General features: G+C 31.3%; 1 protein-coding gene across 1 annotated transcript in view; it reads right to left on the reverse strand.

Moving 5' to 3' along the window:
- Nucleotides 1-20,350, reverse strand: part of dpy (fibrillin-like protein dumpy) — a 338,800-nt gene extending 318,450 nt beyond the window's left edge. Inside the window, exon 1 of the mRNA XM_088234564.1 lies at nt 20,248-20,350. Within this exon, the coding sequence (XP_088090690.1) occupies nt 20,248-20,257 (10 nt within the window). The 5' untranslated portion in view covers nt 20,258-20,350. The remainder of the gene's footprint in view (nt 1-20,247) is intronic.
- Nucleotides 20,351-20,935: the final 585 nt, after the last annotated feature.

The following is a 20,935-nucleotide window of genomic DNA, read 5'->3' on the forward strand; positions in this document are numbered from 1 at the left end:
TCTTTTAGATATTCTCCATCCCTGTTGTAATTTGTTAACATAAATAATACTAAATATTAATCGCACAAATATAAATAAAAGCCTCATATCAAGCTTTTTTTAACGATATTTTACACAGAGTATCGTAATTAAAATGGTAAAAAATTTCTTCAATTAAAAAAGGCAAATTTTTCCATTGTACTCGTATGTAATGTACATTCGCCATTGATCATTCAAGCTCAGTCCTCATTTTCGAATAATTGTTTCAATAAATAACAAAATGGAAAGCGTTGAACGAATCTTTGTAGATTAAACCCTTGATCATATGTTCTAAGTATATATTATACAATGTATACATATATTTATATTTTATGATTTTAATTTTTTTTTATTTTATTTATTTTTCAAAAATATTTACAAAATAGTCTTAAATTAAAGTCCTGCTGAGTTGCATACATACAACTATATGCATATATTATTTTGAATAAAATAATGTTTGTATTTAATTGTAATGAGTTTTATTAGAAAATAAACTCTGTTTTTAAATACATTTTTTTCTGGCCATACTTTCTCTTTGTTTTTTTTGTTTGTTTAAGTAATTAATTTATCTATGCAGAGAAAACTTTTTATGACTACATTACACATTACCAGCAAGTTGTTGACATGCGAGTAAAAAATGTAAGTACATTTAGTGCGCTTTGATCTTTTATGTTTGTATTGTAAAAATCCATTAAGGATTGTTACTTGTACTTTTTATTTACATTTAAGTCAAATGTTTACTTTAATGCTATACTTTTAAGATGTCTACAAAGCACCAAAATTTGTATATATTTTTTTAAGTATTTTAAATATTTTTGAATAAGTTCTCTTATATTATAATATAATTAAATAAGATTCACTATCAAATATACGTTTTTTTGTGTTACAATTACTTATGCGATGTAATGAGTACTTAATTTATGCGTACTTTTTACACAAAAAATCTCAATGACTTTATTACTTATTATGTCAACAAATCGGTAATAAGTCCGTCTCGATGTGTAGTGATTGGTGCATTCGCCTACCATTCCTGAGGTTCCGGGTTCGATTCCGAGTTTTCCGAGATTCGATTGACTTCGTGAAATATTGATTTTTAAAGGTAGTTTCGTTCTTCGATTTATCAATTTTTTTAAAGAAATATTTGCGGTTTTATGATTTACCCGAATATTTTAATTTTCGGGGCCATTTTTAGCGAGTTGTAAATAACTCATTATTGGAAAATAGGAATCAAGTGGTATTCAAACCTCGTACCTCTGATCCCTGAGTCCGTAAGACTAGCCACTGGACCACCAGCCGATTTAAACTTTTTTTAATATTCATTGCTCCTGGACTGGCGTGGCTCCTGGATCGTAAGACCGATCACCATTGGCATTACATTATAGTGCCCTATGCACCATAAGGTGGCGAAAGAGGTTTAATGATGAGGTTTATTCCGCACGTAATGGTGTATAATTGCATTGGCACATCAATAGCAGCATTTGATATTTTTTGTAACATGAAAGTAAGATGATCAGTCTCATGCTTAGGGTGCCAGTCTAGGGTCAATAAAATATTCTTATATAAAAACATCCCTTTAAATAAATCTTTCCAGTCAACCGTGTTAGGAATCGAACCTGAGAACTCTTGCATGGTAGATAAACGCTCTGACCATTTCACCTCGAGGCCGACGCATTACTTAATTAATTTGCTGATATTATTATTTATATCTATGACGTAAAACGTTTTAATGTTAAGGTCATTTTAAAAAGGCATTCAGTAAAAAACCCCAAGTAATGATAGGCCACAAAAATTCCCAGACTTTGTCATTATGTTAACTTATTTTTGTTATTGCCGAAAAAACACATTGTTTCGATAATACGAAAACATTTTCTCAATGTTTTAATTTTAAGTGCAGAAGCTATGCTGAGCTGATTCACGATTCTTTAAGACAGTGGTCTCAAACTGCGGCCCGTGGGTCGTATGTAGTCTTTCTAACGAAATATTAACTTTGCTTTAATTTAACAACGAAATATAACTTTTGTGGAAAATGTATCAGGTACATTTTTTGCAAACAAAGAACAAAGAAAAACAAAGCTTGTGTACATTTTTTTCTAAATTAAAAATAAAAATCAAAAATGAAACAATGTTGAGAAAGTTATGCGTCATTCGAAAGAAAATGTTTTGCTTTATGTTGTGTTTGCCTTTATGTTATATATATTGTTTTATTTTATTACAGCCTTCAAAACGGAATGTCAAGTAGTCGAAACTGAGCATTTTCGACACCTTCTGTTCGCATTTTATCAAAAGAATAAAGCTGCCATAGCTGATGGCGATATTCGCGCAGTGTACGGTGAAGATGCATGAACTCTTAATAATTTGTCGTAAAATAATAAAGAAGAACACATTTTTGATATATTTTTTGTTGTTGTTTCTTCTTGATCTTTTCGTCTATAAAAAACGGACACAACGTATTTTAACATCTAATACATACATTAATATTATTTTTACAATGATTTTTATATTCTATTTGCATTCTTTGTAAAATTAGTTCATTTCATTTAAATAAACAGTGCGTAATAAAATAAAATAAAATAGTACATAAAGTTATTAGACTGACACTTGAAGAGACTGATCATCTTACTTTACAAGGTAAAGATGATAATAATTAAAATATTAAGCATAACTCTTATTTGATTGAATGATATGGATTATAAAAAAACCCCATTGTTTGTAGATTAATACTTTTTTTCAATAAGAAAAAAAAACATTTGAGTTCTTACGATTTATCTAAATATTTCAAGTTTGGTGACCATTTTCAACAAATTGTAAATAAAACACCATAGAAAATGAAAATCAAGTAGTGGTAGAGTGCGACCTCGGACCGTGAGTCCACGATACTAGCGACATGACCACAAGCCGATTCACACTTATATTATGATTTAAACGTAAGTCAATTATAACCCACATAAAGCGTCCGCGCCCGGGTGGATGAAGGAATACAGTTGTGTGAGGAATAGAACAAGAACTCTAGACGAATATTTTTTACTCGATGGCTACTCTCAGGTACAAATCCTAAAGAAGGAAATCAATCAAGGAGATAAGTCTGCGCGTTGTGGTGATTGGAGCGTTTGCCTACCATGCTTCAAGTCCCGGATTCTATTCTGGCGCCTGAAGTGTAAGAATTCACCTTTACTCCAATATAGAAAGAATGATCTGAATACGATGTAATTGGAGTATAAATGCAGTTCCCTATAAACTTGCGAATGAAGATAGGAAAATGATGATGATTTGTGGTAGAAGATTTAAAAAAAGATTTTTTCCCATAAAAAGGTGCTTATGTATCCTAAAATTGCGAGCCCAACATATTCTCGCTTTATAAACGCTGGTGTAAATTGTACTCAATCTAAATTGAATATTTTTTATTAATTTTCCATACATATAAATATACTTAATTAACGTCTTAATTTTTTCGTGCTTATGAATTTATTACAAGTCATTATTGCAAAGGTTTCATATAACTAATTTTTTTTATTTTAAATCAAGCTTTTTCGATCACCGTGTACGCTATTTATAATAATACTCATTAGTTTTAATAATTAATAACCGCTTTTATCTGCATCCTATTTAGTCCATTTTTACGAACGCCTAATAATTATTTAAACTTAAACAGCACGGTAGTTCACGATAATTATTATTGGTTGGATTTTAAAAATAACTAAAAATTAAAATTTAACAAATTACGAAAAAGACAGAAGCGTGTTAAAAATATATTATAATTTAAATGAAACATCGCATTCCGACGAGTAAACATAGCTCAATTAGGACTTATTCTAACAGTACAATTTTTTTTATTGATTAATATTTATAACTAGAGAGAAAAAAAAATAACAAAACGATCACTAGAATAATATCGTGAACAAACTTTACGATTTTTTAACTTTAAGAATTTTGTAACCTGTTGTTTTCACAGGAAGCACAGTAAAGCTTTTGTTGTCCAGATGTTTATTGAAAGATGTGCTTATGTAATATTTTTTTTATTTTTTATTCTTATATTTAGGAAACATACAGTACAGTTACATAGTTTTATATTTCACACAGTTAGACTTAACTCTAATGGACCAGTGAAGTTTCCATATTATAAAGTAATTATATGTAAGGTTAATAATTAAATTTTAAAAAAAGAGAAGGAAAATAAACATTCATAAAAGTTGTTTGAAAATTAAAATTAAAGTGAATAAATGAAAAAAAATTGTAAAAGTAATCAAAAGTTAAGAATTAAAATAAAGAATAAAAAACATGCTTAGATGTAAAAATAAAATAAAATAATAACATTTTTTTAAAAAAGAAAAACATAAATATACACCTACTTATTTTTATTTAAATTTTGGTTATTGTTGAATAATGTGCATGCTTTCACTTTTCATTATGTTGTTTGTATCCCAACTCAACACAGGGCTCTTAGCCTCATAGAGTTAGGGATTCGTTATTATTTTTTGCAGCTTATATATTTGTATAAATAAATAAAATAAAAAATCTAATTGAAAAAAAGGAAAAGCTAACTCCAGTGACAAATCTCGTCAAACGGAGGTAATACGGTTGGCTGGGTTATGTACTGCGGATGCTTCCCGAGAGCCTTAATATTGCTTGCCTACTTTACAAGGCACAAGGTTCTCGAGATCCTGGCGTCCGCTGCTGACAGTTTGACATTGTTATAAAATACATATTGCCAGAGCACCAATATTATTCGTCATTGAATGCAGTTAAAGAAATAATGATGTGCAATAAATATCTGTGATTAAAACTCTATATTTGGCGTTATCAGAGTCACGAAGATGTGTAAGTCAGGTTTACTCTACCGTTTAAATCAAATTAAATGATCACACATAACACTTAAGTCAAAAAGATGATAATCAACGCCAATTTGTACCTAAATAAGTGTGATTCAATAAAAAAAACTCTTACGCGTCATAAACCACATCCTCGACGACCGACCCAAGTATATTTGTAGAGGCATCTATATTCGTTAGCGAGAACATGGAAACTGCCAAAATGAAAGAAAACTCACACAATGGTGGACAAATAATAAACGCCATAAAGAAGTGGGACGTGAGAGCGGTCTCGGAGGCTCAAACGCATTCCTCGTATCTCCTCCATCAGTCATCATATTACAAGCCTCATGGTCAGATGTTTTGTGAGCGAAATGTCATAGCCAGACAGAATTTTTAAACTTAATGATAAGAAATTAAAATAAATGTTAGGCCATGCGATGTTTCAAATCTATCTTACCCTAGTAAACTAGTGTTACGAAATGGCTTAACAATAAATATGAACATAATTCCCTTTTCTAAAACTGTGCTTCATTTGATTTTTTTTAAAAAACAGCAACGTGTAAATTTAAATATGTTGACTAATTAAAAAATCCTCATTATTTACATTTTTATACATAAATAAAATTATATTCATTACCCGCAGAGCGTATAGATCTGTTGTTTTGGCGAGACATAACGATTATTCTATTTCTTTTTTCATAGTTTGAAACCAATTTCCTACTTCGTTTTTAAAACTACTAAATAAACAAAAAAAGAATGATAAGACAAAGGCCCTTCCAAATTACAACTTTCTATTGTTACTTTTAACCTTGACCGTTCTGGCGTTTTTATTCATTTACCTCAATTACAAACATGCACGAGTAATATGTATAGTAATATATATTATACATTATGTACATCCATGCATTTATTGTGCGGCCAATGGAGAATAGCTACTTTGGGTAAAGAAACTTCGTTCTAAACTACGTAATTGGTTTGTGAATAGAAACAACGCATTCGGTAAAAATTTAAAAACCTGCTGTTTAAAAAAATATTAACTTTGCCGTAAAGACATCTGACTTTAATACTTTTTATGCCAGAAATTTATGCAAACTTTTGATAATTTAGAATATGATATCACATACAACTCAAAATATATTTTTTTACATTTATAAGAACAAACTTATTGGTTTATTTGTGTCCAGGCAGATAAAAAATACAGTTATGTATGTGAAAAGGAGCCAGAACCAGGTCCCGGGTTCGATTACTGGGAGGGTGGACGCGAAATATCGATTTTAAAGATTTTTGGAACTGCAGTATTTCATAATTCCTGGACTGGAACGTGAAACGTTATACTAATCACCTTATTTTCGTGTGATAAATGATCGAAATACACTGTATTTGGTTAAGCAAGGCAGTATCATATGCAGCGTTGGGTACTGAACGTGGCGCAGTTGGTTAGATGGCTACCTATGAGACTTGCGTCGGACGTTCGATTCCCGCCAGTTGCAAGAAAGAAATCCAAAAAAGATTTTTTTCTCAATCGGTCTGGTTGTAATAGTGTATTTTTTATTATCTCCTTTCATATCCCATCTATTCCACCTGCTGAAAAGCCTCTTATTAGAGGCTTAGCGGGTTATTCCTTTTAAAAAAATATTTTTAATAATTTTATAAATTATTGGTCACATTGAAGTATCTATATTATTTGATATTTTTTGTCGTGATGTAGATATGAACATTTAATTAAAAATAAAATCTTATTAATATTTGTAACAATTTATAATTAACGTAAAACACGCTTTCGACGAAACACCAAAATGGTGAGACGCCACTGTTATAAGGCTTTTATAAGGATGTGTCATAGCTAATTTTAAATGGAATCACTTGAATAAAAAATGTAGTAACGTACATGATAATATCATGCATGGAAAATAATAAATATAATTTAATCTTACTGTACCCATCTAAATTTTTTTTACATATTTTATTATTTGGATACTTTCGAATGATACTTATTTTCTCTTGTTTGAAATAAGAAAGGATCTTAGGTAAGATTTTTTTAATTAAAAACTTTTTTATAATGTTCTATTTCATTGCAATATTTATTTTTTTACAAGTGGAATGATACTGAATGCTTTTAAAAGGGTTTTTATTTTTTTAATAAATAAATATTAAATGAAATAATTATTTTAATCATCTGCTGTTTTTACAGTTTTCATGTATTTTTTTATTTATTTCACTGCACTTTTGTTGCAATATCTTTGTGTGGAATAATATTAACGTAAATGACGGTAATTCGTTAATGACTACAGACACGACTTCAGAAACTTTTTTTACAATCATTATGATGTCCAACATAATGGATAACAAGAAGGTACAAAGGTATTTTCAATAATGTTCACTTTAAGAAAATATTGTTAACAACCATTAGCTTTTGATGACAATCAATGTACAAAAACCAATAAAAAGAACGTTTTAAATATTAACTGCAAATCGTATTAACCTCCTACTATACTTACGTCATTTATTTTACATAACACTAATGATGTACGATTCGCGCATATTGCAATTTGTAGTACCTTTTATACACAACGGTAATTGATCAAAATAACTGTAAAATTTGTTTAACTAATAAAATAAATATAAAACAGCATTGTTTTTAACCACTTATATTTTATTTTTTATACCGACCTGTTTCAAAGATACACAAGCTTCTTTATTAAAGTATATTTAGCTTCATATGTATAAATGTAAAATTTAGTAATTACTGTAAAAAAAAATAGAATATAATATATTAGAGAAGTATACCTTGATTAAGAAGCTTGTGAAGCTTTAAAAGCGGTGGGTGAAAAAAAAATTCTTCAAAAATAAAGTTGTTTTATTTTTATTTATTATAATAAATAACCATAAAGTTACTGTTTCAAATATAAAGTTAATTTGTTTGACAACATTATTTCATTTAGTATTATTTGTTTAATTCAATAATAATTACTTTTATGTTAACATTTTTTTAAATGTTTAAACACAATACACCGATGTGTTTTAATTGATTTGAAAATATAATAATGTTAAAAATATTTATTAAATAAATGATATTTATTTTCAACCCTAGTTTTTGCTATAGTATATCGATTGCTTTGAAGTAATCATACAATTTTAATAAAAAACTAAAAATATAAATTGACTTAAATAATAAATTTAATTTATAAAAAACTATAACCCTTTATTTATAATTCTATTATTATTCTTATTTTTTTTTTATAAATGCCTAAAGATTGTTGTTTTCTCTCAGCAGATTATATTTAAAAAAAACATTATCTACTTTACGAATATTAGTTATCCCATACGAGAATCAATATTTTTTCATTATATTACAGCTTACATATTGTGCGTGTTATATAAAAATAAATAAATTAACAATATACTGTAGTGAAAGATAAAGTGTTTTATGGTTGAAGTGAAAAGATTCGACGTATATGAGCATACACATATATATATATGTGAGCTTGTAAGAAAAGAAACATGATCCTGCGATGTGTTTCATATTTATGTATATGAGAGATTTCAAATTTGAATAACGGTTACTGATATCAATGTTAATAATTTTAAATGATTTGGTTCTAACTGTAATATTTTTATACGTTTTTAAATAATTCATCAGTGGTTGGATGCCTACTGTTAATTGTTTTTTTGACAGTTCTTGTCAGAACTTAGGAAAAGGGTCGCAGACCTACGCAAGAGGACGCATTGCACTGAAGTTACGACGACTGCCGATATTTGTTATCCTTAGGATAAAAATAACTTTATTTAATTTACTTTCATATAACTTTGAATTATCTATCCTTACCTCTGTTTTGTATAAATACATTGAACTTCTTAATAAAGATACCAGTCTCGAAGATGTCGCGAAAGGGATGAAAACGGTCACTGGATATTTCAAATTTGTGGATTAAAGTATTACTCGTCTTTTATTTATATAATAAATAAAGATTTTTTACAAATTAAAGGATATAAATAGTAATATGGAAAGTATAAAATGCAGTGAAAATTCCAAAAGAATTAACCCACAGCATTAATAAAAAGTATTTAAAAATCAACAAATACTGGAACAATGAAATATTGTACTGCCGAACTTCTTTTGAAACTAATATGCCACGTCCACACTGCCGGGAATCGAACCCGGGACCGCTAACATGGTAGTCAAATGCATCAACTACTAAACTACGAGGCGGACTTACGGATATTTCTACTGGCTTTATTTTTTCCGTATTTTTACCTAAGATAGCCATCGAGTCGAAAACATAAGTCTGAAAACAATGTGGTCGGGTAAGTCATTCTAGTGAGGATTACATAAGTATAATAATAATTACAAATATCGTATTACTGATATTTCATATAAAAATTACATTTTTTTTTTTATTCAAACATTAAGAAAACCTCGCGGTAAAAAACTTTCTTGATTTTATTTAAAGGACTATGTCCACAGTGATAAATTGTTACCTTCACCGCATAAATTTTGTAATAAATGTTGTTAAAAGTTTCTTACTACTTTCACTTTGTTTGTCCGTGTTATATCTTTTTATTTTCCGATCTTCCTCAATCTTCATAAATATAACCTGTCTCAATTTCGTTTCGGGTAAATTAAGGCTAATACGTAGTGAAAGTATTTCGGGTGGACTGGTTTTAAAAGTCGTGCATCTTCTTCAATTTACTCTGTCAAGCAGAATGTTGGACGCTATCATCGCTCAACCAATAACAAACAGCACGCGATACTTACACGTAATAATAAAAAAATATATGGCGGTAGACGACAAACACCAAATCTCTTTAGTTTACAATAACCTTCTTGCGTTTATTTGCTCTAAAAATACACACTTTCAAATCTCAGGCACTGCGCAAATATTGAGAATATCGCTCTCAGTTTATGTCCGATTATACGTTTATGGAATAAGAGTATGAGAGAAATTTCTGTTTTGTTAAGTGTATCTTAAACAAAAATACAAAACATCGTGCCGTTTTCCCGTAAATACAGGCGAAGATAGAACTCCATATCACTTTGTCTTTGCATGCATCTCGCTTCCTTTATATACTCCTATTTCTTCTCTTGCACGCGCGGAGATTATTATGTTTTTTAACATGTCCATCTTCGAATGTTTCTATTGACTCGAATAAAGATATAAGTTTTTTTCTTTGTATTAAAATAAAATCTTTGTGTAAAACCTTATATCTTAGGTGCAGGTGGTGAATATAGAACTGATTCTTTAGGAATTTGAGATATTACTTTAAGATATTGACATTCTTGTGGTCGAACAATAAAGAAGGGGTCTAAATAAAAAAAATCGATGAGGTTTTCCCAGAACATTTTGCTAAGAGTTACCTAAACATTTTTTAGAAAAAAAAATTTCAAGAAAAAGGTTTAGTACTGGATTTTCCTTGAGGGGGAGGATTTGAGTTGGAAATTCCTTAATGATCTTTTTATTATTTAATTACGTTGTTTGATTTTAATCAAATGTTTGGCATCGTTAGTTCTGTTTATTTTGAAGTAGTGTTTTTTTATGATGATCTTATTATGCCATAGCATAATTGTTGTCTTATATTATTGTAGTTGATAAATATTACAATTCGTCCCAACTCACCACAATACTCGAGTAACATGAAGTTAGGGCTTGTGTTGCCGTGATTATTTATAAACGAATAAATTAACACTTATAATTAATAATTTATCTCTCAAAATATTAAGGTAAACCTGAAACGTCCAGTCGACAAGTTAGGCAAATCTTGAATGACGTGGAGCTGAGAGCCGGTGTGTAATTATTAATTACTTACACTTACTTATGTAGATAGGTAAGTGCCAGTCCAGGAACTATTAAATATTTTTGTATAAAAACACCTTGTCGAATAAATACGGATATTTCATTTCAACCTTATCAGGAATCGAACCCAAGATCTCTGCGACGGTAGTCAAATTTTTTGACCATTTTTAAACTACGAGGGCGACAAATCAAAAAAGAATACGATAATTTTAAGTATAACCTATGTAGCTCTTCCAACAGTCATTATCATTGGCAGGTTGATCCACCAATACCGTGCAACAATCGGTCGAATGAAAGCATCATAGTTGTTAATTCAAGATATTTGGTAAATGTGTACCTAAATGCCTTCTTTGTATTATGTTAGCCGTAAAACTTTAACAAAAGTCATGTATATACTACTACCTAATACATTTGATAAAAAAAAACTGTGAAATTGCCATTGTTGTTGCTGGGCAGAAAATGTAAAATTACAAACTTAATGTCCAAATCGTAATTTATGTGATAACTTCTTTCGGCTCACTTAAATTTCACGTTTAGACCACCAACTATCTCAACGACTGAGCTATAAATGGAAAGAAACAGTTAAATTTAATGTGTATCTAAAAAAAGTAATTTCGGACAAATAAAAATAGAAGTAAAGCTTTGGAATTGAACACCCTTCGGGAAATAACTCTTTGGACTGCATTGGAATAAATTGTCATCCATATGCAAGCAATAAAATACTTGATTCTTGTTTTATTTTTTGTTTTAACTATTGATATTCTGATTTTTACAATACTTTATAGTAAATTGATTTATAAATATACGCAAACATCAACGCAAATACACACTGATATGTTTGAGTTTCCATATTTCTTAAATATTTTTAACTTTTGTATTATAATGTCGCACCCCCAGAAATAGATACACTCGAGTATGTCTTCATTTTCCCAGCTTGTTAGTTTCACGTAAGAATAAATTTGTCTCTTAGAATTAATTCATCTCTGTTGAGATATTTGTCAATATGTTGCCCGAGAATGTTGAAAAATTCTTGAGCCATTGCGTGTTTCCTTTTCATTCTGTATAAAATATCAAATTCCGGGGTTGTTTGAACATCTGTTTCAACAGATGACTGAATTTAAGACAAGCTGAGACACTGGACAGGTAAACACGAATTGACTTAGTATTTTGAGAAGAAATACAAATATTTCGAAGGTTGTTTGGAATAGGCAGACGACTAAGCGGACCGGCACCAAGTCTCGATGGTGCATTCCAAGGTCGAAGCAATTTTTGCCATTTGCGTGACTTCGGTCGGTTTTCCATAATTAAAATCAACGCACAAAATAATCAATAACATATTCCATCTTCAAATATTGGCAAAATGGTAAATGTAACGAAGTGTGTAAAAAAAGTACATTAACCAGCCAACGATACTTCATTAACTTCGTAAATTTCCATATTCGTGTCTCCTGAAATTTTTCAGGGGGGCAATTACAATCGGAAGTAAACAGAATAGACTGTCTATTAAGTAAAATCAATATTTATGTACGAAAGTGTGTACGTTTGTATGAAAACTAAGGGGGATCTTTCACCAGTTATATGAATTCTATTTTTCATAGAGAAAAGCTTTTTTTTTGACAAAATAAATATCAGCGTTTTTAAAATTTACCCAAATATTTCAATTTTGGTGGCCATTACTGAGTTGGTAATAACTCAGTTTTAGAAACTTAACTAACTTGATTTTAATTTGTAGGTAAAATTGACGATAAATTTTAACTTCCCATTATTATGTGGGTCCCAATTCCAGTAAGTTGGTACAAGTATCTATTGATAATATCGATTCGATACAAGATTTAGTTTAAAATACGAGTATATGTAAATGGTATTTTTATAACCAAAAAAAGCATTGTAACTAACAAAACCTGTTTTTAGTTTAAGAAAATTAATATTACTGAAACTCGTGGATTTAAATTTCTAAATAAATTCCATGAATTTTGTTCAACAAATTTGGATGGTAATAACCAAAATGGTGAATTTCCATTGTATGTACAGTGTGTGAAGTTGTCATTTAAATAAGCCAAACACAGGTAAAAATATTTTTTTACATATTTTCTTCTCAATGGATTTATTGGTTTGTTTTATTTCTTGAAAAAAACACTAAGATACAGTATTTATATATCAAGATAAATAGGGCAAATAAGTTGAAAATATTCTTGATAAAAGTAAGTTTCTATAATGCGTTTATTCCTACTCCTTTAAAATAACTTATTTGTATAAGTTTATCAAAAGAAATCAATTCTCAATACAAAACATTGGTAAAGTAACTATTTTTAGAATAAATATTTTATGTTGCTAAAAGTTTTAGAAAATGTCAGTCGACCGATTGGGGTCAGCGAATCTGGACATGAGGCCTTAAAAGTGTCGACCGTTTTAAATGTCATTTGAAGTTCAAAAGAAATAAAGGAGCTGTCTCGAATTCACAATTTTATTATTCGATTGTGTAGCGAAATGTTAAGAAATTGAGAGAGCGCGACTGGCTGGTGGCTGCAGCCTGCGCCGTAACTGGTTTGGTCTGGGGTTTTTTATCTGCCCGCGCGTTGATGTTTTAGCGGTCGAGATTTCGTTTGTCAACACGTCGTATTTATTATTCCCCGTTTAATGTGGTATTTGAATTTTAAAGGATAATTTTTATCGACCAACCTGGTTTAATTGCGTCTTTTATCTAAATATAATAAACCCCTTACATCGTTTCCTAAATATACTTCAAAAAGGTGAAACATTTTTTTATTATTTTGGAATAATAAATGGGCCATAGTAAACGTGCATTCTGAAAAACTGTCTATAATATACATATATCTACTTATTTTAAGCAGTCCCCGCTTTCGTGATGCTGGTCGTGACAAAGATGCTTGCCTCACTTACGGGGTCTCCGGGTTCTATTCCCAACAAGTACACAATTTTATGTATTGTCATAAGCCCTGTAAATGCCTAGACTTCCATATTCCCTTATTTAAGGTATTTTCCATCCCTGTTGTAATTTGTTAATAATAAAAATATAACATATATATTTTATACAGTCGCAAAGTACGAACATAATTTGATAATTACGTATTTTTAAATTGCTAATTTAACTAGGACTATTTTATGAAAATCAGGACAATCTTACTTGGTAAGCTGTTTTAATTTCTGGATGACTCAACTCATTACTAAAGTCGTTAAAAGGTTGAATTTAATACCAGCTGCTCTAAAATAACTTATGTGAAATAATTGTTGCATTTTTGTCACGACGGACAAAATTTGTTGCTTGAAAAGTACGATAAAATCATTTGTGATACCCATTTTAGCACAAACGTGATAAATGTTTAATAATTACCTTTTTTGGTAGAATCGGGCCAAATAAATAAAAAGCAACGTAATGCGTAAAAATCAATTAAAAACAAGTGCTTTTTAAATATTGAATAAGATGGTAATTAAATTAGTTTATAGGATATCACGAACCAACCTAATAAAGCACAAATAATGTATTAATATAAATTATATCTTAGTTTTAGAACACAGTAAATCATTAAAAAAATAATTCCCTTTCCGCACCAAATGGTGCCTAGGGCATTGCACAGGTACATCAATTGCAACGTATCTTGATCATTTTTGTTACATGAAGGTAAGATGATCAGTCTTACGCTTCAGGTACCAGTTCAGGGACTATGAAATATTCTAGTGTAAAAACACCTTTAAAATAAATATTTCATTTCAACCATCTTATGAATCGAACCCGAGACCTCTTGTATGGTAGGCTAAAGCGCTGACTATTACACCGCGAGGCCAATGTAAGCCGGCCGAATCATAAAACTACCGAAATGAAAATAAAACCAATCGTTATTTCTAACCGAAGATAAGTAATTTTTTTGTGCTATGTACCTACATATTTTTATTTTGTATTAAAAAAAACAATTTGATCGAATATAATAAGATAGGAAGCAGTCAGATTCCTACTATTATGTAAGAAGGTTGTCATACTCCGTAGGCATCACGTAATGTGTAATACGGCTTTACTATTATGGGTGCTGTGTAATTATGTATATAATTTCTTATTACCTACTTTGGAAGGCTTTCATAGGCTATTATTTTTAAATCAGGTTTTTGGATGTTCGCTGTGAGATATAAAGTGTAATGAGATAAATTAATATGATATCAATCTTTCTTGCACGCCACGGAGGGCCTTAGAGGTACAAGATGGCCATATGAATTTGAAGTGTTATCATTATTATAGGTAAGATGCTATGTGCATTACCGAATAGAGATTTTTGAAACATTACATAATTTAATACATTAAGCAAAAAACAGGAATCAATCATAATTATGATGCATTTTATACAATGTATTTAAAATATGGGGTTCGAACTGTCAGTAGGGTCGCAGTGAGTCACATCTTGCTGGAGGATGTGATTCTATAAAATGCTGCGAACGCCCAGTTGCATTCCACCGGCAACACTACTGCCTAGTCCAACTCGTCAGCGTCCACGTCGCAAACCCCGGGCAATGGGATCACACTCATGACGGTGTGATCGCAGCAGATAACGAGAGGATGAAAGGCAAGTTTTTGGCGCTTCAAAACCAAAACCAACCAGCTAATGGAAGGTAACCCCGACAGAAAATCTACCAGAGAAGGCAACGGGAAACCACTCTAGTCATCTTTTCCCAGGAATCACTACGGCGAGTACATCAATAAGCAATCGTCCTGGCTGCGAAATGTAAAATAAGCGCAGGACAGATACATAAGCTTTCGCAGTAGTGATCGCCTAAGTCGGGGGGGACCCGGCAAGGCACTAGAAGAAAAATTTAAAATATGACATTTATTCTACTTTTTTTACATTTTTCTGAAATTTTTATTTTTAAATATTTAAACCGTCATTGAAATGTTGCAAGTAATGATGAGACTATACAGTAATAAATACCTACTTAGTTTTCATTACTAAAAGGGATAGTCTTTAACTGCGTAGGCTTTGTATCCTCATTCTTTACGATCACATCTTACTCCAAACTAGTAGTAAAAACTAGTAGTAAAAAAATCTTATACGATCGGGTTGTGGTCCTGTGGCTAGGTGTCTCGGACTCACGGACCAAAGTTCCGTGGTTCGAATCCCACTTTACCTCAACTTGATTCCATTTTCTAATAGTGAGTTATTTACAACACGTTGAAAATGGCCCTTTACATTAAATATTTGGGTAAATCATAAGAACGCAAATATTTCTTTAAAAAAAAAAAAAAACAAAATTCAATTATCAAAATATAAATTTAAAAAAAAAGGAAATATCAGATACACAATATTTCATTTTCCTTATTATTTAAATCTGTCAATTTTTTTACTCTCAATACTTTGTTATGGGTCTAAGCTGACAGAAAATAAATTGTAGCATTTATATAATGCTTGGGTTACTAGTGTAGATGGGCCAGATCTCCTAAAATTTATTATAAATGCTGAAAAAAAGGCCACATTTTACTTAAAATTTAAGACATACTTCCGTTAAAATTTAAAAAACATAAACATATATCAGGATAAAGGACTTTTTGTGTACGATTTCATGGTAAAATTTATATTTTTCGGCTTTAAATTTTTTATCTTGTTCATAATTTAGGTCCAAATTTTTTTTTATAATAAAATTTTGAAATGTTGTACAATTTAGATATACAAGTATGTAAAATATCTTAGATTTCATGTATAATCTCCTACTGTTAAATTGTTATCATTCAATTCGGAAGGGCTTGATATATTGTAAATAAATAAAAAAAATATTACATTAAGAAAGAAAGTAATTGCTTAAAAACATTTTTTAAATGCATCGTGTATTTATAATTCAAATCGTGAATACGTGTTATTTAACAATGTTTTTAGTATGTCCAAATATTTACAGACAGGGAAGGTTTCCTCCGTAGGGAGTGATTTAGATTAACAAATTTAGCAAACAAATTAAGATCTAAATGACTCCCTAAAGAGGCAATCCAGATGGTCTGCAAACATTTGGACATACTCGAAACATTGTTTAATTAACTTAATGATAAAAAAAAATAAAAAAATGTTTTCAGGTGTTGCCAAGTAGGTAAAATGGTTCAACCGGATGAATCTCACCTACATGATAAAGGTTTCAGCTCCTTAACTTCACAAATGTCAACGGGTGGAAGAGTTGAGAAAATGTGGATGTTTTACATGGGAAGAATAGTGAATGTTACACAGTGTGTGAAATGGCCACTTAAACCAGCCAATGAGAGATCATAAGCCTTATAAATGCTAAGACTTCCATATTCTCTTCTGAAAAATGTTTTCCTTCTATGTTGCAACAAATTTAGACATGTTATCTAGTTTATGTGTGAGGTGTTGATAGAAAATATTAACGCGAGTGAACGCTCGCCACCTTCAAGCTGGTATATGTATGTATTTTTATGTTGTTGAATATGTTTGTATATTTAATGGATTTAAAAATATATATATATAAATATTAGCGTTCTTTTAATTTTCCAAAATATTAAAACTTTTGTGACCATTTTCAAATAGTTGTAAATAACTCACTATAAGAAAACGGCAATTCAGTTTGGGTAGAGTAGTTTAAAAACATCGGACCTCTGATCCGTAAGTCCGCAACATTAGCCACATTTTTCTCTTTACTGTGTAACATGTTCTCTCAATATATTTGTAAAAAACTTTAACTGGATGTATGTACTATTTTTTATATTTTGTATTCTTATATATAAACTGTTGTTTTTCCTCAATAAATAAAAATTTAAAAAATATATATTTTTGTATTGAATCAATTCTTAATAAAAAAATTGCAACCTTTTAATTTAAACTTGAAAATTAATAAATATCAATATACCGATACGTAGAACTAGACAAAATACTATATGTCGCCCTTCTCATACTAACTATCTTTGTCACTCACCAGTGACCTTATTCTATAACTATTTCGTTTCGTCAGTTCATTTTAATCGTACGAAGTGAGATGGATATGTGACAAACGATCGAACTTTTGAAACGAAATTGTGACCGAATAAGACTTCTGTATCGCGTATACAAAGACAGTAGGGTGGGCCAATAATTTGTTTTTCTGAATTTCGAAATGAAAGGGGTCTAAAATGTTGCCTTTTGGATTACTCAGAATGCAAAAAATATCCAAAAAAATATTCGATACTACTTTTGGCCTTCAACCAGAGCTTGAAGTTATTGAAAAAGTTAATTTTTTGGAGTAAACCGGCTGTCATTTCGTATTTAAGAAAGAAAATCAGTCTAATCAAATGTTATGATGTGCAATTAATCTTTTTAAATAAGCATCTAAGGGCGTGAGTTGCACTTTGTTTTGTAATAAATGGGTAGCATTGATTTATTAGGCCATTGTTTTCGTCAATATTAGCCAGGCGCTTGACGGAATTAGTTCCGCGGAGTGTAAACTTTTTCCATTTCGGTAGTTTTAAAGCGCGTTCGAATTCGTAATGTGATTAAGTTATTTCTTTACTAACACAAAAAAATTTCATCAATATAGATAATTAACAAAATGTTCAGACGGTGATAAACTTCAAACCTCGGTTAAGGGTCAAAAGTAGTATGGAATATTTTTTAAAATAATTTTTACGTTCAATGTGATCCAAAATGCAACTTTTTAGACCCCTTTCACTTTGATGTCTAAAAAAATAAAAAACCTCATACATCATCGGCCCACTCTTATAGACAGGGTATGAATGTACCTCTCATATCGACATTTTTAACTCGAGTCTGTGTGAATTCAAATAATCTCTGTCTGGGTATTTTCTGATGTTCTATACTATCGATTAATTTGCAAAAGCCACTTATGCTAACGAACTACTGTATTTTGTATGCTGACATATGTGTATATTTTTTGTTACATATTGATGTTTTTTATATTGATTTTTATTTTTGTATAACTGAACTCAATGTATTGTTATTTTGCAAAAGGCGCGTAGGCCGTAAAATAAATCAATATTTTTTATTTGATCCAATTATTAAATCTAGTGTTCGGATGAACGTATTATTGAACGTTTATTTTAGTTGATGACTCTATTTTACATTTATATTGGTGGCTATCAGTTTGAAATCTTTTTATTTACAAACGTAACTTAATATGTACGAGTAATCGATGCAATAATAATAGGTTATAAAGATTAAGCCATTTCTTAGACAGACGCACTCTGTAATAACGGTTTATAGAGGGGCTAATTCTCGATTTTACTGAAGCTCTATTATGTGAGCCCTAATTAGCTGTCCCATTATTCTCTTTGATTTATGCAAAAACAACATCCAACTCGGTACACGGGGCTCTTCATAACCGCTTCATTTCGCGACTATGTTAGCGAGAGATAACTTGTTCCGCCAGTCATAAAAATCCGTTATTTTTACAGTCGCGATATTAATATAATATATAATTGTTGAACGGGGTAAAGGAGTAATATGACAGAGGTCGAACTCAACTATCGGCTGTAGGCTGGTTCTGTGGGCGGGAATAATGATCCTAGAAGAAGTCCTTCAGATAAAACCCACTCGGTATATGTTCAAGATGACGATATTTATACGTCAATTAATTTTATGTATGTAAAATTGTACGCTGTATGTACATGAATACACAAAAAAGGTGTCCGTATGTAGTTAATTAGTTGATTTGTACATTTGCAAGTCTTTGGCTGTCCAAATATTAGTTACATTAAAGGAATAGCCATGAAGTGTTCATTTCTTAACCCAACGTGACGTAAGCCTTCATCCTTCCTTTTGTTTATCTATGATCAGCTAGAGTTCAGCCGTCACTCTCCGCCGCGTCATGTGACAGCGGGTTGTCAGATGCGCTCCAGTGACAGTTTTGGCGGTCGTGGAGGGAAATAGTCGTGAAGAAGCGCGCAAATGGCTCGAGGTCGCTCTCACCGGATTCTAGGCAAAATGGCGAAATAGCAATAGGACGGGTGGGGGGCAAACGGTCCCATTCGGTGAGTTATCCGTAATGGCCGGCTCCAAACGGTTGTACGAAAATCCCGTCGAAGTGCAGAATGTTTTTTAGGTTGTTGGCCGTCCGCCGTTTCTCCAATAGTCACTGACACAATCACTTTTCCCGGGAGAGCGGAGACCGTTATCGCCGCAAATCAGTTTTGCTTTAAACTCCAAGTTTCACATCGCACTATCACTGTTTTTGTATCACTTTGTTATTGTTTGATAATCTCACGCCACATCGCGTTGCTCCTGTCAAACTCCGATCTAGCGAAAGCGAATGGATCTTTATAACGTTCGTATTGTTGAGATATCGGAGAACGGATCGTGGAGGATAATGGGGGTTTAATTTTAAAGGAGTAAGAAGCTCGCCGTTAAGAGTATATCTTAAGATTATTAGAACAGGAATACAATACAATCGGTAAGTGTTGGATTAACAGACGTCTGTCAATGATTAATTAACGTTTTCGATGTTAGAATTTTTAGGTGCTTTCGTCAGTAACATAGTTCTAACCGTGTTTTCGTAATATTTCATAAAATTATTTGAATTTTTGTGTGACAATTTACTTTTTGGATAAGCGTCTTGTCGTCTTGTCGTCACCGCGTAGTGCGGGTTCAGGTGTATAAGGAAGTGGTGTTAGGTGTTGGGGCGTATATAGACAGACTCACCCGTCGCCATGGCTGATCGACGCCACAGCTGTTGTTATTGTCCCCGGCTATCCACTTAACACTCGCGGGGACTAGTTACTCGCACAAAGTCTTCACTCTGACTGGCGGCCGGGGTTTCCCCTTCCCCCGCCCCCAGTGGGCGACCTGCCCACGCGCCTCTGACATAACTTCTTCTTGGCAGATAGGGAAATGCCTTCGGGTCTCCGGCTGCTGCACAGATTTGCACCAACGCCCTCCGAACCCATTTAATTCTGATGATGTTAACAAAATTAATATGCATCAACGACTAATTTCACCCGATTCATTCTCAAATAGCCAAGAAAGTATTGGATTCTCGTTGGATTCTTAGAAGAATCTGAATTGTGCAGTATCAAGATGGGATTTAAATTTATTGGAGATGTTCAGTCGTATTTTATTAATATTATTTGTCAAAAAACTATTACACAAAGCAAAAAAATAATTGTTTAAATTGTTGTGTATCGTATTGTGAGCGCCATGATTTTTTAATGTTTTATATTTCTGAAATTACTCCTACGTGTGACGTATTAAGTTCTCTTCCGCTTCTTCTTGATCAGTTCTGCCGATTGGTCCGTTGATGGGTAGTAAACCGGAAATCTTCCACAACTCTCTTATCATTGGTTGATTCGTATGAACTAGTGACGTCGATCAAAGTAGTTTGTTTTTATTA

This window comes from Micrasema longulum, unplaced genomic scaffold (genome assembly GCF_059751315.1).
Source record: "Micrasema longulum isolate JH-2025_06_02 unplaced genomic scaffold, ASM5975131v1 h1tg001259l, whole genome shotgun sequence".
Lineage (NCBI taxonomy): Eukaryota > Metazoa > Arthropoda > Insecta > Trichoptera > Brachycentridae > Micrasema > Micrasema longulum.